Source organism: Alosa alosa, chromosome 14, assembly GCF_017589495.1.
Source record: "Alosa alosa isolate M-15738 ecotype Scorff River chromosome 14, AALO_Geno_1.1, whole genome shotgun sequence".
Lineage (NCBI taxonomy): Eukaryota > Metazoa > Chordata > Actinopteri > Clupeiformes > Clupeidae > Alosa > Alosa alosa.
This window is the reverse complement of record NC_063202.1, coordinates 21,137,302-21,155,986: the sequence shown is the minus strand read 5'-3', so window position 1 is coordinate 21,155,986 and position 18,685 is coordinate 21,137,302. Positions and strand designations below refer to the sequence as shown.

Genomic DNA, 18,685 nt, shown 5'->3' with positions numbered 1-18,685 from the left:
GGTCATGCTTCCCTCGCATTACTGATGCTGCTCATCTTATTTTGGGGGCTTTCCAGAACAGGTGCTAAGGTGTAGCTCACGCGCATCCATCCTGGCCTTGGGTCTGCAGCTCAATGCATTCATCTCACTCTAGCGCTGCAGGTGAGCTGTCGAACCAGAACACACATCTGGCTTCCACAAGCACTAGTCTTCTACAAAACTAGTCATAATGCTTATCTATCCTAAATATTAAACCACATGACTTGATCTTGGATATGCTCAAGCACCCATATCAACTAACTCATTGCTCCGGTCCCAAGCATCTGCAACCACAAGCTCTATTCCCCTGCATTGATCCACAGGTACATCATGTTTAACCTTTTAACCCCTAACCATGTTTTGTTTCCCTGGTCCCGTTCACTACCTTAAACTCGTCTCACACTTTACCCGATTTTCAGCAGCCATCTAGCTAGCGTGCTGCTTAAATGTAACCTCTCTTCAAAGGGTTCACTTCTCACTCATTCATCGAGCGCAGCCAAGACTACCCGACCCAAAGGGGCTATCCCGTCATCCATCAGGATGCATCAAACTAACTCCTCTTGACATTTTTCGATGCTCAGAAGTTGCTCTCCCATGTTAACTCAGGTACCTCATTTTACCTTCACAAATCCTGGTGGTGGTGGTTAAATTCTGGCATTAAGCCTTGCACTAATTGCTGAAACATATTGGGCCCCAGCATGCGGTAGCTTGTGGTGATTTAGTCTCAGCCATGGGCATGTTGCCCTTTCACTGATTGCCCAGCTTTCGTTCGGCTTATGGTTCAGGTCACTTCGCCCGCCCGATTCGCCCGGCTTGTGATCACCGTCTAGGTTGCCCTAGACACTGGTTGCCAGTTTGGTCAGGTTGCCCTGGATGCGATTAGCCCGGCCATCACATCGGTCTAGGTTGCCCTATCGGCTGGTTGACCAGCTCATGGTTCAGGTCGCACCGCCCGGTTGCCGGCTCGTGGCCTTCGTCTAGGTTGCCCTAGGCGGCTGGTTGACCAGTTCGGTCCAGGTTGCCCTGGATGCGGTCGCCCGGCGTCCGCGTTGGTCTAGGTTGTCCTAGGCGCTGGTTGCCAGCTCACTGTCAGGTTGCCTTGGGCGCCGGTTGCCCGACTCATGGCCTTCGTCTAGGTTGCCCTAGGCGGCTGGTTGCCAGTTTGGTCCAGGTGGCCCTGGATGCGGTTGCCGGCCGTCATGTCTGTCTAGGTTGCCCTAGGCGCTGGTTACCCAGCTCATGGTTCAGGTCGCGTAAATGCGCCCGGTTGCCCGGCTCATGGCATTTCGTCTGGATTGCCCTAGGCGGCTGGTTTGCCAGCTAATGGTCAGGTTGCCTTGGGCCCGGTAGCCCGGCTTGCGTCACCGTGGTCTAGGTTGCCCTAGGCGGCTGGTTGTTAGCTTCGCATAAGCACTAAAGTCCAGGTTGCTCTGGATGCGGTGGCCTGGCTCGTCCGCGATGTAGCTAGCTTCGCTAGTCACTGGAAGCCAGATCGTGAAGTGCTTATGGTCAGGTTGCCCTGGGGCCCGGTTGCCCCCGCGCGTGGTCTAGGTTGCCCTAGGCGGCTGGTTGCCAGCTTTCGTCAAGCTCCTAAATCCCACTAAAGCGAAAGCATGCTGCGCGGGCCCACTACAACCCTAGGTTTATGGTTAACACCTAGCTACTTTAAAATTCTGTCGGCGTCCTGGCACAACGTCTTCACCCTGGCCCAGTCATGCTGTTTAATTCATCTTGTATGTATACTAATGTCTCTGCTCCTCTCAGAACCAGATTACTGAGTCACCGCCCTGGCGGTCATCACTCATCCTTTTGGGGGTAGGCTCCCGCCCTGCCTTCATCCATCGGCGGGAGGCGAGATCCGCTCATCGCTGGGCCGGATCGAGGCGGGCCCCTCGCCAAAGACTATTTACCTATTCAGGACTCTATCATGCTTGCATCCAAGCCGTTCCTTTACTAATTAAATCGTTAACTGATTCTATTCTGTCTACTGAGTCTTTCTGGTAGAATTGAACATCTCCTGTTCTCTTTCAGTTGAGTTCACTAATTGGAGAGGCATGACTGGCAAGGAGAGCCATGCTTAGATCGGGAAGACATGTCTGTGCCAGAGAAGGAGTGGGCGGATATTTGTGCTGACACAAGAGGGCAGGAACGAGCTTGTGCAGAGCCCTGAGACGCAGATTTGGAGCGTTGCCGTCGATTCCCTCTCAACCAGTTAGGTTAGGTGGGGGGCAAGATGGGTAGGCAGAGCCTTTGGTCTCGGTGCAGTGCATCTACGAGTGCGGAGCCGCTGAGCCATCGTCGTCGCCGGAGGAGCTGTAGGAGGCTGCGTTGTGGTGCTCTGCTCAGGTATTGTGTGGGAGGTGCTTCATACAAACCGAACCAGAATAGAACCAGTTTTGGTTAATTTCCATTGACAAGTATAAGTATAATTACAAAATATTGCCATTGCACCCTGGGGAGAGAGGACGCCTTGGTGACGGTCGCTGTGAGCTGGGGTAAAATTGAATGCATTTGCCACCTTTAAAAGTTCTTTTTAGACAGGGTAAACTGGCCTTGGCGAGGCTTAGGGGGGCTTCTGTCCAGCGATTGAGATTGAACTTCACGAGAGGCAGGATCGAGGCAATTCTTTGCAGGTTTGAGATGCTTGAGGCACTGAAGAATGGAAAGAGGAAAAATCTATTGCAGACACGGTCTTATATAGGATAAAGCATGCAAAATATTCCCCTAAGACTGGTGATTGGAGATTTAGTTCGATGACGTCACCAGAGGTGAACTCCCACTGGTTAAAACATCTTGTTCTCAACCAAGGTTATACGTTCTGTGTATGAATCCCAAAATCAAGTGTTACAACTCTAAACAAAAAAAACAATGTGTAGTTTCTTTGGATACTCAGAGATTAACCACTGGCATCTCAACCTGTTTTGTATTCCAACCACTGGCCCTGGCGTGTAGAAACACTTGAGTTAGTGTTAGACAGTGAGTTACCTGCACAGCGGGCCTCACTCTGCTGCTACAGGGGGCTTTTATGAGCACGGTGGGGAAGGTGACTGGAGTGGGGATGGTTGTTTACACACTTTTTTTAAAAGGTGAGTAGTGAGCACACAGGGAGAGAAGAGGAGCTAAAGCTCAGCAACCACTTCACCCACAGCAGGAAACTCTAGACAGATCTAGGCATGGAGAATGAAACGGAACAAGGCATACAATACACACACACACACACAAATGCACTTACACATACACATGCTTAGATGCACACAATCACACTAACACACACACACACAAATGCACTTACACATACACATGCTTAGATGCACACAATCACACTAACACACACACACATACAAATGCACTTACACATACTGTACACATGCATAGATGCACACAAGCACACTCACACACATACTGTACATACACACAAATGCACTTACACATACACATGCATAGATGCACACAATCTTACATGCATACACATACACTTGACTCTTAAAGTAAATATACAGGTTGACAGACTTTCTTCTCTCTGCATTGTCAGTCTGAGTGAGATCTTAACTCTTGTATGGGTCTGACGGGCATGAAACCATTGGCCAGTATATTGACCAGAATCTGAGTCATCTGAGGAGCATGTTTGGACCAGGAGCAAAGTAATTAGTTTCAGGGGGAGAGGAGTCCTTGTGTCTGAGAGTTGTTATGGACTGAAACACGGTCTACCTGTCAGGGGTGTCTTTTTTGTTTTGTTCTCAGTTGGGATGTTACTTAGTTATGTATCAGAATTCATGTGTTATGGAAAGGGCCAAGTAATCACAGAGCTGAAGGCCAACACAATGCCAAGGTGAATATATATTGAACAAAAATCTAACAGCATGTTAGATTTTGCTCCTATTTCTCATGAGATGAAGTAAAAGATGTACGAATTCTTCTATAGATACAAAATGTTTATTTGTTCAAAAATGTTCAGCATTTGTGAGCACTTCACCTGTACATCCAGTTAACAGGCAACCACTCTGGTGGATATCCTTGCAGTGATTATGGCAGTTTCACACTTCCTTGAAACTTGTAACATCCGTGGCATTGAGGCATATTGCATTTTTTACTTCACTTCATGGAAAGTGGGAGTGAAATCAGTAATGTTGTATTTAGATTGTAGGTCAGTATAGCGGGAAACAATGAAGAACCACTAATTTGGTTGGGTCAAGAAACAGGCTAGATGTAGTCCCTCACAGGAATCAGACACGTGTTCACCTTTGCTGTTTTGTGTAGCGTTTGTGGTGAATTGATCCACTACTCGACAAAGAACCTCTTCAGGCTGTTACTAAAGCTTGAAGTACCTGTGGTTGAAACATGGCGATCCTCAGCAAGCTTGTCACGTTTTCGCGTAGGGTTACTCACTTCCTCAGGCTTATACCTCAACAACGCACACAGGAGGGATAAGCTATAGAGAAATCAGTCTAATAATCACAGTCAATATCTTCATCCTAGTCAAAGGACCAGTATGTAGGAAATAATGGAAAATAAACTGTAACCATTTCAAAAATGATCACCATATGGTGTCAGAGAGTAAGGAAACACAATGAATTAAAGTAATGGCTTATTTGACAACATTACTCTAACCTGTAAAACCCTGTAAAACCAATGAAAAAAAAAAAAAAGAGTTATGGAGCGGAATCTCTTGGAATTTTTGTTTATGTTTTGAACGATTCATTCTAGAATAGCGTATTAATAATGGGCTAGCGCGTCCTCTTATTTGGGTGGCCAAATTAGCAAAGGCCAACTGTCAACAGCTGTCAGTTGTAGTCATGAACGCCTACAAGAGGCAGGCAAATTTCCTAAATTAAAACAAGAAACAAATTAAGTGGACATCGGAGGAGCTTCCTGAGATGGTGACGTCTTTGTGAAACGAAGAATATCAAGTCTGACGCAGAACTGGCCATATTTCTCCACAACAGGTAGCCTATGCTAAACTTCATCTGCATCGCTTAACTTCAGCTAAATATGTTACGTTGGTTAGAGAGGTATTTTTGTTTCACTGTTTCCGTAATGTGTAGCTGGGTCATGGTTGGAGAAACGTTAAAGCAGCTGCAGGTCAACTAACGTTAGCTAAGTCTTCATTACATCTGGCAACCCAAAGAATTTTCAGCGTCTGGTAGTCTTGAGAACGTTCACCAGTGTTTTGATTTTGGCCAGAACGTTCGGTAACAATCCTACAAATCGCACCTTTAAAGGAGAATTCCGGTGTCATATTGACCTAAAGTGTGTTGAAACATGATACCGAGTGTGAACCTATGTCTCATAGCCCATCTTGGCTTGTCCCCTGCACTCCAAAATCTGGCGCTAGTTAGCCGATGCTACCAACAGCTTTTTCAATGGTGGTGCTTCGGCATCGGGCTAGCCATGCAAATAAATCATTGTTTTACACCATTTATGAGGCTCAATGCATCTCCACACTTCATTGGTAGACTTCCGAGGGTCCTGACATTTAAAACGAGAAAAGCATTGAGAAAAGCACTGGTAGTTTACTTACAAGACGATTTATACAGACAGTATCTTCACGAAGTTTAGCGTTTGCAGCCATCTTGAATTTAGTCACGATAAGTCGAGCGACGAGTAAGAATGAACAGGTATGATAAGGGATCAGATTCCAAAAATAATTCTGTGGAAATGCATGGATTCCAGTTGCTGCTACTGGAAGAAACTGGAATCCATGCATTTCCACTGAATTATTTTTCGTGAAAGATGTATTGTTTCATCATGTAGAATATTACAGAGATTTATTATGTGAAGATTGCCATAAGAATGCTGGTGGATCTTGGTGGCATTAATTTAATTCCAAACATACTTAAGCCATTTATTATACTGCAAACATGAAACATTTAGAGAGTATGGATTAGAAATATAATTAAATTTTTAATCAAAGGTTTTCTTTCTTGAAACAATGTTCTTTCTCTGTGTGTGTGTGTGTGTGTGTGTCTGTGGTAATGAGAGAGAAAGAGGCTGGACTAGAAGGTGCAAATTACAATTCACAAAGACAGTGATATTTTGTATCCAGTCACATAGCCACGGCAGTATTTACGGTCAAAAAGAAGAAATTCAAAGAACATTTTGGAAAAAAAGACATTGATCATCCCTGTCAAAGTGAGGTACCAGGCTCAAGGCCTCATTTGACAATTAGTGTATGAACAAAGCACTTTGCGATGCATTATCACACATGTTTAAAAAATGAGAGTTGAAGCAGAGGCAGTAGCCTATGACTCAAAACCATTAGCCTAGGGGATTTGCTACCACAAGTCAGTGGTTTTTATGTGTCAGTGGTTATTACAGACAAGTTGACACTGACAGAAACATTAGGGTTGAGTTGAGATCAATTAAATCCTGGCTGGCAAAAGGGGACAAAGCTTTTGAGCATTTGTGCGACTTTAAACATTTGTTGATCTTTACACGCTTCTATTGTCTGTGCCCTTTAGGTCTCTGTGGGTATTTGTAAAATCATTAGCTCTTGCGGTCAAAATTTTACATCTTAAGCTTTTGATTCTTTCATTATTACATTGTGTTCTTTTGTGTGATAGAAACACATCACGATGGATGACTCTGGGAAGCAATACTGTATATGGAGTCTTCAAACAGCATAAGACATATAATTGGAAAACATAGTAAAATAATTACTTTCAAGCACAATTATCTCATGGTGATACTTATCAAATAAATTGCATTTTCAGGAATGTTCTGGCAAACTATAAAAATACAAAATTGCCTTTATAAGAAAATATTTTAGTGCAGTTTGCTTACAGTATAACACTGACAGTATAACAAAGTGCAATGCCTATGTTAACTAAACAGTTGAAACAACATTATGCACATTGCCTTTTTTATAACAAACAAACTCATCAGAGCACCACTCAGCAAAGCCAGTGGGTCCCCAGACACAGATTCTATAAAAGCATCCACAGTACATTTGTGTTCCCTGATCATTAAATTCCTATTCTAGCAGAAAAATAAAGCAATCTTCAGTGCCACTGGTGAGGCCTCCTGCTCTGAGTCAGCGTGTGGGGTCATCTCTACAGAGGGGTGCTATTGCATCTCTCCAGGCCTCGTAGTTTAAACACACGCGGGTGAGAGGGCACCTCTTCCAAGTATGAGAGTGCAGGGTTGTCGTAGGCCACCGGTGAGCTCCTGTGCTGTTCCGCTGGTGTTTTAAGCTCTGACGTCACCGTGACGACCGCCTCCAAGTCTGCCCTAGCGGGGCTGCAGCACACGGTCGCCTTGGTGATGGCGCGGTCCAGGGGCTTGAGCGAGTGCATCCAACGGGGCAGGAAGTCCCAGCTCTGCAGGACCGCGGGCAGGTGACCGGGGCTGCGGGCCTGGAGCAGGTTGACCAGGCCGATGAAGAGCATGACCCCGAGGAAGGGCGCCCCCACGCCCACCATCACCCGCCAGCCCGCCAGCGACAGGCCGAAGACCAGCGAGGGCAGCAGCAGGAAGAACAGCACCAGGTAAAGAACAGCGAACCAGCGGTACTTGGCCGTCCTCTCGCCCAGCATGGACGCCATGCGGATGGGCAGTCGCGTCTGAGGCACTGGGTACCACAGCAGGATCCCGAAAACGTTGAAGAACAGGTGGCACAGTGCGATCTGCAGGAGATACCATAGAGACGATGTGGTCTTACCCGTCTGCTAATTATTATTGGCACATTTCTTGTAAAAGTGAAAGCTAAATAGTGGGGAATACATTTGTGAGTGTAAATATAATAAACAGCATTTCTTCATTCCTCATTAATTGCTCTCATTTGTTCCTAAATTGCTCCCCATTAATTGCAATCTTCATCCAATAAGCCGCAACAAGCAGCTCTCTGCATCATCAGACATTAGTGCAGCATATCACCTCACAACAACAACCATATTACTGGGATATGTCTTTGCCCCAGTGCCCCATACCTGGCACGCAGCGGGCAGCTTATCCCCTGGGCTGGCCATGGCGGCGAGGATGGCTGTAGTGGTCGTGCCAATATTGGAGCCCAGCGTGAGAGGATAGGCGCGCTCCAAACTTATTACTCCAATACCTGAGAGAACAGCGAGTTAATCTCTAAGAGTGGGCTGGGACCATTCATCTTTTCGTGGCCACGATTTATTATAATGCATATGATTTTCAGGAAAGTTTCAAACTTATGAAGTACTGTACGTCATTAAACTTTACAAAGCGAGACTGACTGCATGCCCTGGTTGCAAATCAGTCAAAATTAATAAGGACAAATACATGATTTTTATTGTTTTTGATATTTATTGTTTCTGCAACATTAGTTTTAGCGCTGTGCTTTGGGAGAGAAAAGACACGCTGTGGTAGATCCGCAGATCTGCACCCTGACATCCCTATTTTAAGAGCTCAGCAGAATGCTGGCAGTGAGTCATGCCTGAAAACACACATTTGCATAATAAGCGGATTCTAAACGCTCAGTCAATAATTTACATCCATTTGCAAAGACTGTAAAAAAATGACAGCATTTACGCATTTACGCTGGCTGCCGTTTGATGTTAATGTTCGTTTGAACACCCAGGCTCACCTGCTGATAAACGTTTAACCAGAAGAGCCAAGTGAACAACATGAGCAAATTCATTAGTGACTATGAAGATACATTTTTTTCAAACCCATTTGTTTCATGACTCTTCAAAAGCCCTGAAAGACATTCTCTATACTCAAAAAACACTTTAATGAGTGTTGATTAATTAGTGTTGATAAACAATAATAGCAAAGAAGACAGCAGTCTGTAATAGTTCTTGTAATTGGTTTCATGAAAGCTGTTTTGGTGAGTCAGCAACTGGCTGGATTAATGAATTCTAAGGGGCGACCTGTCTTGGACACTGAACAGACCTATTAGTGGGGTCATCGCAGAGGTGAACACAGAACTGCTCTGGACAATAAATGTCATGCCTGCCCCAACAAACATGGCCAGGTAGCCAGTCAACCAGCCGAAAGGGTAAGGTGGGTCTGCCAAAGAGAGATAAAGCACATTCAATTTGACTGCAATCATGTTCATTTGAAGGTTTCAGATATATGACAGGAAACTAAATCTGGTATGTCTCCTTCATTAGAAGAACATTTCAAACTCCCATTTCATATTCTGTTGCTCACTTCCTGCTATGCACTTCCTGACATGCATGGGCTCATACCTGTGTTGATGATGACCTGGATGACCTTTGCCACTTGACCCTGGAGTAGCGAGTTGAGAATCTTAACAAGCAGCAGCAGGCAGGTGCAGAGCATGGTTAAGGAGCCGGCCAGCAGGATCAGCCCTACGGCCAGGTCCGACAGCTGAGTGTCCATAAACGCGTGCTTGCCTGGGGGGAGGAGGGGAGTAAGTGAGTAAGTGTCTCTCTGTCTGCACTGATTCCCATCAGCCCCAGCAAAAGGTATTATGTTTCACATGCCTGGCAAACTGAAAACATGTACAGAGCATAAAAGCATTCAGGGGGGAAAGCATGAGAAGACTTGTTTTGACCAACAGAAAGTACTTTCAACTAAAAGAGAGTGATTCTGCCTAGTAAACAATATGAGCTGTTCTATGGACCCTTTCAAGAGGGTCCATAGAACAGCCATCTTTAGAATTATTATTCTATTCTAAAGCAGCCATCTTTAGAATTATTATTCTATTCTAAAGCAGCATCATAGTTGGCCCCACAAGACTTCCTTTTTAACATTCAATATGTTATCTTAATGCAGAGGAAGTAGATTGGGGCCCAAATAGAATGTTCAAGCATTGTTTTTGTTTACCTTGTTGAAAGGGTCTATATGCCACACTACATTCATACACCAAGGTTATTCATTAGGTTATTCCTCTCTGACAGGAACTCACATTTCTCAATGTTGACAATGGAGGTCAGATTATCTGTGGTCAAGGTGACATTGCTTTCTTGTAAACAACCAATAGCAGATGAGCAGTTGCTGGCGGTGACTACGGTGACGTTTGAGGAGCTCTACGGAGAGCAAGACGGAGACAAATATGGGAATGAGAGGAAAGATGTCTGAATGGCAGCTAGTGAAACATTATCATATCAATACTGTTCTTCCTTCTAGGCAGACAAAGGCAATCATTACATCTCCACTGTTGAATAGCTAGTGAAAAAATAGCCTCAGCATATGTGTTTGCATTCCAATGGAAACATTTACATATAAATTATTTTTTATATCTATCAGTAAAAGCATGATGAAATTCCTAAGATTGAACATTCTTTCAAAGTAATGTAGCATAGTCAGGAATCCTTGTTTAGTTGAAAAGGTTTGCTGTGGTCTACAATGGGGTACATTTAGCAACAGGTCATTACCACAGTGGTGACAGCGCTGGCTGTCTTGCACCAAACTTTCACAAGACTCCTGTTTCTCATACTCTGGTCTCCCATGGCAATGCCTGTGACGACAGATTTATCCAGCTGTAACAGAACAAAATGTAGCCAGTTTAGCTCAAATGTATACACTACAACTCTCCTATAAAGGGTTAGGAGAGACCATGAGGAGCGTAGGAGTAGGCTACAGGTGATGACTAACCTGACTGATGAGTTTAGCTAACAGCGTCAGTGATGACTCAAGTCTATAGTTGGCTCTAATAACTTAACTAAGTGCAATGGCAAATTCAATGATGATTTTAACATTGCACTTAGTGATCATTAACATGATTTATGTGCTTAATTCTAAGTTAGGTGGATAAGTACTCTGTTGAATGATAAAATTGATAACTCACTGACCTGAAAAATGAGTTTATTGACATGCTCTGTGGTATCTCTCACCTGAATGATGTGTTTAGTAACAGGCTCAGTAATGACTGACTCACCTGAATGATGAGTTTAGTAACAGACTCAAAGATGACTCACCTGAATGATGAGTTTAGTAACAGGCTCGGTGATGACTTTGAGCAGCTCAGGAGCTTCTTCTCCACTCTGGACGTGGAGGCTGCGTACAGTGAGCTTGGCCAGGGTACTCAGCAGCCCTGTTGCCACCTCCAGGGGCAACAGAACCAGAACAGACAGCCAGTTAAAGCAGTCGTGTATGGTGGCTCCAGCAAAAGCCCTGTTAAAAAACACAAACAAACCCTCTGGTATTCAAAATAACTAATTTCAACACTTTAAGTGTGTTGAAAGGCACCAAAAAGCTATACCCTTTCTCAAGTTTGTCTGATTATTCCTCTCTTCAACCAATCAAAGAAGCTCACACAGTCTTTGATTAGGCTTGACTTTTTCAGTTCTAATCATGGGTGTATAAATGCAGCAGGTCAAGGGAGGTATGCAAGGACTTGTCTTTGTATCTCTGGCTGGCGACACTCATATCTGTTAAACTTTAGATTCATGGGCCCAAAGATCACAAGACCATCTGTGTTTTTATCAGAGCTTTATCAGATCTCGTCCTTCACTCACTGCATCAGTCAAGATCAAGGGAGCTGCTAAACTAATGTGCAAAAGTGAAAACATCAGAAAGCTGTCACAGACACAGATCTATAAATAAAATAAAAACACTTCAGAAATGACATTAGGTGAATAACATTAATGTTTTGCCACCGACCATCAGTCTAATCATTTTTGAGGCATAGGAAAAAAACATGTCCACCATTTATATCGGTTAATAACATATTTTTAATTGTAATCATAAAGGAATTATGAATAGAGAGTACTTTTAATTGTAGACCACAGCAAACCTTTTCAAATTCTAAGGATGGCTAACATGAAAAAGAATTCTAAAGATGGCTAACATGAATGGCGGACCACTGCAGCCAACCACTGCAGCTAACTGGTTGAAGGCTCCAATATAACTCGTATAACCAGTCTGTGTATGTCCATGTTACCAGTTATAAAAATGGCAACCTGCAGTTATAACCCAATACCATCCCTGTGAGTACAGTACCAGTGGTCAATAGGTAATGTTCTTGGTCATAGATGTTTTTTTCTTTCAAATGCACAGCTTATTTCAAAATAAATACCTCTCACCTATCCTCACAACAACGTCAGGAGTGTAGCCATGTTAGCTTATTTAAGGCTGCCAGTCTTATGACGTCATTTTCTATAGTTTTGATATGTTGCTGAGTAGATCATAAACAGCAAAGAAAAGTGATGGATAATGACTGACTGACTATCATTGTGTTACATGCTTCAAATGTAAAGCACTTTGAGCTGCATTCTGTGTATGAAAGGTGCTATACAAATACAGCTTATTATTATTATTATTTAATACAATTATCATCCTATATTATATTGTCCTCTAGTGTAATGTTTAACTTGTTATACAGTTTGTGAAAACACACAATCTCACCTCTTAAATTCATTTCTCTCACCAGCCTGCATCAGAGCCACTATGGTGTTGGTGACAGATGTTCCAACATTAGTGCCCATGATGATAGGAACAGCTGCACTCACCTCAAGCACTACATTAACACACACGCACGCACACATGCACACACGCGCACACACACACACACACACACACACACACACACACACACACACACACACACACACACACACACACACAATTACAAATTTTAAGAAATTGATCAAAGCAGAAAGGACAGGGCATAAATACTATAGAAGTTGAATTGGCAGTACACATGAAAAATAAAATAATTCTAAGGATGGCTAACATGAAAAAGAATTCTAAAGATGGCTAACATGAATGGCGGACCACTGCAGCCAACCAGGGCTTTCCCAGTTATATATCTTTCTTTTAACTGGTTGAAGGCTCCAATATAACTCGTATAACCAGTCTGTGTATGTCCATGTTACCAGTTATAAAAATGGCAACCTGCAGTTATAACCCAATACCATCCCTGTGAGTACAGTACCAATGGTCAATAGGTAATGTTCTTGGTCATAGATGTTTTTTTCTTTCAAATGCACAGCTTATTTCAAAATAAATACCTCTCACCTATCCTCACAACAACGTCAGGAGTGTAGCCATGTTAGTGAAAGCATAAAGATTATGTTATGAAGCTCAAACATATGAGGTGTCAGACAGGCACTAGAAGTACAAAGAGCATGTGGACACATACACACACACACACACACACACACACACACACACACACACACACACACACACACACACACACACAGGGAAAATTCAATTACACAAACATGCCATATTAAATTACATACATTTTGCTGATATGACAGCTAATTTTTCACTTGAAGAGCCATACTTAAATAGTCTGTGATAGACAGCATGATGATACACTCTTGTCTAGTACATCTGAATCTAATAAAAGATGATCTGTAGCATCTGCTTGATCAACATCCCTTAATTTGCTGCTGGAACTGTGATAAAATGAAGAATGCAATGCTTACAATATCTTCCGTACGGTTCAAAGGAAATGAATCATTCTCGCTGTAAGTGGTTTGATGACTGAAAAAGGCTTTCATTCAGGGAGCCACAGAATGAAATGGGAGCAGGTTTCGGGAGATGCTAAGCCGCCCACTGCTGGACTTGGCGTTTACTTTAGCGATTAGATGTAATTGCTATCACACCCTGTGGCTGCAGCGTAACACTGATGTGAATAGTAATTAGCCCCAGCCTTAGAAGAGGAAGTAAGTGCTGGACCCAGGGGCGCTGCTAGAAAACGTGGGCCCTATGACAGACAATAATTCCGGGGCCCCTAATACAGTATATAGAATTATCTCTGGGGGCCCCCTGTCAGTGCTGGGCCCTAGGAATCGTCCTAACCCCCCCACCCCCATCCCCCCAGCAGCACCCCTGAGTGCTGGACCTGCTCATGACACCAGCGAGTCTTAGCCTGTCTAGACTATGAACCTACAATACATACATCAGGTGCTTTTTTAGGAACTCAGGATTAAGATAAGAAACTCTATCAGTATCTACTCTACTCCTTATCTCTTTAAAAACTTTTGGTCCACTTTTGTAGATCGGGAACTAGAAACAAGTTTGGTTCCAGGAAGCTCCAACATAGCTTTTTCCCTTTATATACTTTGTTATAACAAAATAACTTGTATTAATCAATAGCACTCACTGGTCAAACTCCAGCACACCAGAGGGCTTGGGTTGGAGTTGGGAGAGTTTTGACAGAAACTATCAGGAGAGCAATGACTGAGATTTTCGGCAATCTCCAATCTCAACCCAAGTGATAAGACCCGGTGTAGGTTTTGTACTGTAAGTTCACTCACGTCCGGACGACACCAAGCTCACAACGATGGAGGTGGAAGTGCTGGAGCTCTGGACAAGAACCGTCACCAGGATCCCCACCACCAGACCTGCCACAGGGTTGGAGAGGATGGCGTTGTCCTGGAAGATGTCCCCCGCCACCTTACCTTTTCACATGAACAGACAAGTGACACAGTGTGCTGTTTACTGTCTTACTAAGTATACATGTATACAATACACATCTGGAAGACTATGAAAAGCCCTTGGCCTAATTCTAAAACATATAACTTATTACATAAATTCAAAACTATTCAAAACTAAAACGCCTACTTTTAACAAACATTTGCACTATGCGAATAATACACCACCTGTTTAATTATGACATTTACTGACAATAAACAAATGACAAATAGAAACTTACAACATGTTCAAACATAAAAATTTACAACATGGTCACAACTCTCTGCAACGATTGAAACTACTGTACGCTTAAGGCCGGCTCATGCAGAGCAATGCAGGAGAGATGTTTGTCTTGTAAAATCATTTCAATACTTGTAACTATGTCCTTGGTCAAGAGCATATGACACACAGTGCAGCACATTTAATGGTATTTTAAGGCCCCAACGTCGTCTTCCAGTCAGCGCTGCCACCGTCGACTTAAAAGCACCTAATCCTAACCCTAACCTTAACTCTAACCTTAACCCTAACCTTAACCCATACCTAACCCTAGCGCCTTCCAGGTACCGCTGCCTTGAAGACAACATTGGGGGCTTAAAACACCAAGAAACGCGGAACACGCACCCATGTGCGATTACATGATTGCATTGAGTCCATGATTACAACATTAGAGCTGCTCTTCATCATTATTGCTCTTAGTTCTCGCAGGATTAAGACTGAGCTCTAAATTGAGCTCTTTTTTTCTTTGGACAAAAAGAAGAAAACACCTTCCAGAGCCCTCCATGACTAAATGAGCTACAAGACAGCGCCCAGTAATGGAGATGGCTTCCATTCTCAGTTGTAATCAGGGTACAGGCCTGAACACATGTTTTATCCCATGGAGAGGTGTACTTGATGCGTAATTACCCCCGGCTAGCTGGAACGCTGAGCTAAGGACGTCCAGTGAGCAGACGAACAGGAAAAGGAGGACGAGGAGCTGCGGGATCTTCAGGAGGACCAGGAAAGCCGACAGCGCGGACCGCTCTGGTCTGTCTCCACTGGACTCTGATGAGGACACCCCTGGAGTGTAATCACAGAGCACAAGGCCGGCATGATGATGAAAAACAACACATGATCAGCTGAACTGAGTGAAGATGCCACTCCCTTTGTATGCAGCTGTACCCTCTCCTGTCTATCTGCATTCCATTTGTGAACATGTTACATTTTGAGTGAAGATTCAGTCTGAATGTGATGCTTGTAGCAAGTAAGTCTTAAAACAGCCACAACAATAAAAATTCATTAGACATTTTTTTTTAAAGGCTATTGCAAAAATGTTCCTTCAACGTTAATAATAATAATAATAATAATAATAATAATAATAATAATAATAATAATAACAGCTTTATTTGTATAGCACCTTTCATACGCATAATGCAGCTCAAAGTGCTTTACATTTGCAGCATGTAACACAATAATAGAGAAGAGTTAGTCATTAAATAGTCATTCCTCTTCGTTGCTGTGGCTGTTTATGATCCAATCAGCAACATTTCAGAAATATAGATAAGAACATGTAACACAATAATAGAGAAGAATCAGTCATTCCTCTTCGTTGCTGTCACCGTTTATGATCCAATCAGCAACATATCAGAAATACTTAGCAGTACATATAGGCTTTGCTAACAAATGCTTAGGCTAACAAATGCTTAGGCCCCATTGATGTGGACTCTAAGCGGTTTGCCTTAGTATGTGCTGTGATTATATGACTTACAGACATTTAAGAACACAATGACCGGAAAACTGGCAGCCTTAACCCTTAACCCCCTATATGGCAACTGTGGCAAGGAAAAACTCCCATATTTCATGAAGAAATCTTGAGCAGAACATGACTTAATAGGGGGAGCCCATCTGCTTCTAGATGGCTGCAGCTCTAATGGCAACAGTCAAATGTATCCAAAAAAGTAAGATAAGATGAGTTAACTAAAGGCTCTCTTATACAGGTATGTTTTCAGGTCTTTTTTAAAGATATTTAAGGAGTATGTTATTCAGAAGAAGTCTCACCTGGGCTGTCATTCTGCTTTGACAGATCCTTCTTCTCTTTGAGGTCTACGGAACTGGTGTTTGAAGGTTTGTAGACTTGTTCACAGTTCCTGATAAGGTCCAGAGTGGGACCTATCACCTTTTCCTCAGCATCTGCAGGTCTGCTCTTCACATCTGACCAGTGGTCCTCTACAAACAGGTTTGTAAATCACTGAGCACACCAGCAATTTTACATTACGTAAATAAAATATGAAAATAGAAAACAATTTGCTAAAGTCATTTTTGGTTTATTGGATTATGCTGGCATTTGTAGCAAGTGAATACGATTTAAAACCCAAGTAAGTAAAGGAAACTTAAACCACCAATTCAGAGATTGCCATATAGGAAAGAATATGCATACAGTATGACTTCCTATATATTCCATATATATATTGCCATGCATCTTGGGGAGCCCTGGAATACAAAGGGTTAAGTATTCTTTTTTTAATACTGGTGAACTTCCTTACCCTTGTGACTGATTGGCGGCTCTCCAGTGGCTGTTGTGATTCTAATTGGGCGGGATGACATGCTGTCTCTGTGAGTAAAAGGCTGCAAGGGACATTTGTCCTCAGTGTAATCATACCACATACATGTAGACCAATTAATTGCATGGTTGGTTTAGATACAGTTGGGTTTTGCAGGGTTATGTAGCACAATTGACTGTTCATTTTAAAAGGAAAACTTGGTATTGTTGGCAGCCACCCACCTACGAAGAATTGTTCAAAAAAAGGTTAGGAAAAGATGTCAGGAAGGGTCTTATTTAATTACAAATTAGCGTGAGTGATGCTATTTGCAAATTGTCAACAAAGCTGTCAGCAGAGCAATTACCCACTGTTCACGTTTATTTCTGCTTTTCAAAGTTTCATCAGTAAATAAAATCTTGTCAAGATAATGGATTGCAAGGCAGAAAAGAACAATGCCATGTGACATCTGGACACACGGCTTGACTTCTAAATCTGCCTCATTTGCAACAGCCATTAAAGTTGCATTCAAATGCATCTTGTTCCAACAAGTAAATGCATTTTTCTACGCCAAAGCTGACATTTTACTTAGCTAACCCTGAGAGGAGAAGGCTGGCTAGTGAAACCTTCACGGAAAATAACCCTGGACGACAGAATAGTTACAGCTGAAGGATGATGATGAGCCTCTGTCAACGCCAGTTTCTTCCTCACAGAATGAAGGTTGTCACAATTACTGTAATTCTGAAAGAATTCCCTTAGGCCCTTCACAAACATTTCCATACAATACATTCTGTGGCTTTTTAAATCAAAACTTAATATTACGACAGGTTATACAGTCACCTTATATTCAGTGGTCAGCAAGGACATCAGGATAAATATAATATTTTCTTTTTCTTTTCTTTTCTTTTAAGAAAATAAATAAATAATCTGACACCCTAACATCGGCCAGAGAGTCTGTTGCTAACTGTAAGGGCAAGCAGAGCAGAATATAAATAAGTAAATAAACCTTCATTGTACACCCTTTCTCTCTCCCTCTCTCTCTCTCTCTCTCTCTCTCTCTCTCTCCCTGTTTCTAAGCTTGTAACAGCCTCATATTGATAGGATACAAGTCCATGGAGTGGGAGTACTTTTCAACATACACTTACGGTACTGCATGACCTTAACAGGCTTAACACAACTAAACACTTTTAGTTACTAAATGTCAACGTACACGTCAACTAGACTGAACGTTTATGTTGCAAAAGAAAGTGCATGGCACTCATCGATCGACTCATCATTAATGATCCTAGAGAATTACAGTCTTTAAGTAAAAATTACCTCATGTACACAGTACACAGTCTCTAAGTTAAAATTATCTCATCTCACCTTGTCCACATGGAATGGTGTGCTCTGATGGACTTTAAGTTTTCAGCTGTGTGTTAAACATAATGCATCAAGGTCTGTTGTTTTATAGTGTGCTACCTAACAGAGTTTAAAGTCTGAAAAATAAGTGTCCTCATTAAATAACCTTCACCATTCACCATTAGGACACTCTCACTGTTAATTAACAACAAGGTGACTGATAATACTTAATACCTAATTGGTGACGCATAGAGGATAAATCTGAAGGTAAAAATTAGACTTTTAAAAAGCAATAGTAAAAAGCAATAGTTCATTCTTAAGGATAAAATGCTGAATTTGGACAGTATTTATTTCATTTTTACATTCATATGCCTCCTGCTGTTGCATAGCAGTAGTAATGTGACCCCTAGTGGACTTAGGGTGTAGCACCACAACCAGTTTCTGTCTGTTCTGTCTGTGCTGTTTCTGTCTCTGGTGAATGTTAAGACTATTCTTCCTCCAGAATGTTAGCT

The 18,685-nt window shown here is 42.6% G+C and overlaps 1 protein-coding gene across 1 annotated transcript; it reads right to left on the bottom strand.

Annotated features, from left to right (window-relative positions):
• Nucleotides 1–6,041: 6,041 nt before the first annotated feature.
• On the bottom strand, nucleotides 6,042–18,235 carry slc34a1a (solute carrier family 34 member 1a). The gene is made up of 13 exons (XM_048263075.1): nucleotides 18,198–18,235; nucleotides 16,839–16,920; nucleotides 16,354–16,521; nucleotides 15,223–15,375; nucleotides 14,163–14,306; nucleotides 12,298–12,409; nucleotides 10,869–11,064; nucleotides 10,326–10,430; nucleotides 9,857–9,977; nucleotides 9,174–9,341; nucleotides 8,875–8,991; nucleotides 7,944–8,068; nucleotides 6,042–7,640 (listed from the first exon to the last, which is right to left on the bottom strand). The coding sequence occupies exons 2-13, from the start codon at nucleotides 16,897–16,899 to the stop codon at nucleotides 7,068–7,070; spliced, it is 2,043 nt and encodes a 680-aa protein (XP_048119032.1). The 5' UTR covers nucleotides 16,900–16,920; nucleotides 18,198–18,235; the 3' UTR covers nucleotides 6,042–7,067.
• Between the last annotated feature and the right edge of the window lie 450 nt (nucleotides 18,236–18,685).

What these genes read in the sequence shown, in the direction of transcription:
- slc34a1a (XM_048263075.1), bottom strand. Translation starts at nt 16,899, where the DNA reads ATGTCATCCCGCCCAATTAGAATCACAACAGCCACTGGAGAGCCGCCA. An exon ending in GAGCTTGGTGTCGTCCGGAC is followed by an intron (nt 12,410 to 14,162) that starts GTGAGTGAACTT and finishes GTGTTAATGTAG; the next exon opens with TGCTTGAGGTGAGTGCAGCT. An exon ending in AGCTGCCCGCTGCGTGCCAG is followed by an intron (nt 7,641 to 7,943) that starts GTATGGGGCACT and finishes TATCTCCTGCAG; the next exon opens with ATCGCACTGTGCCACCTGTT.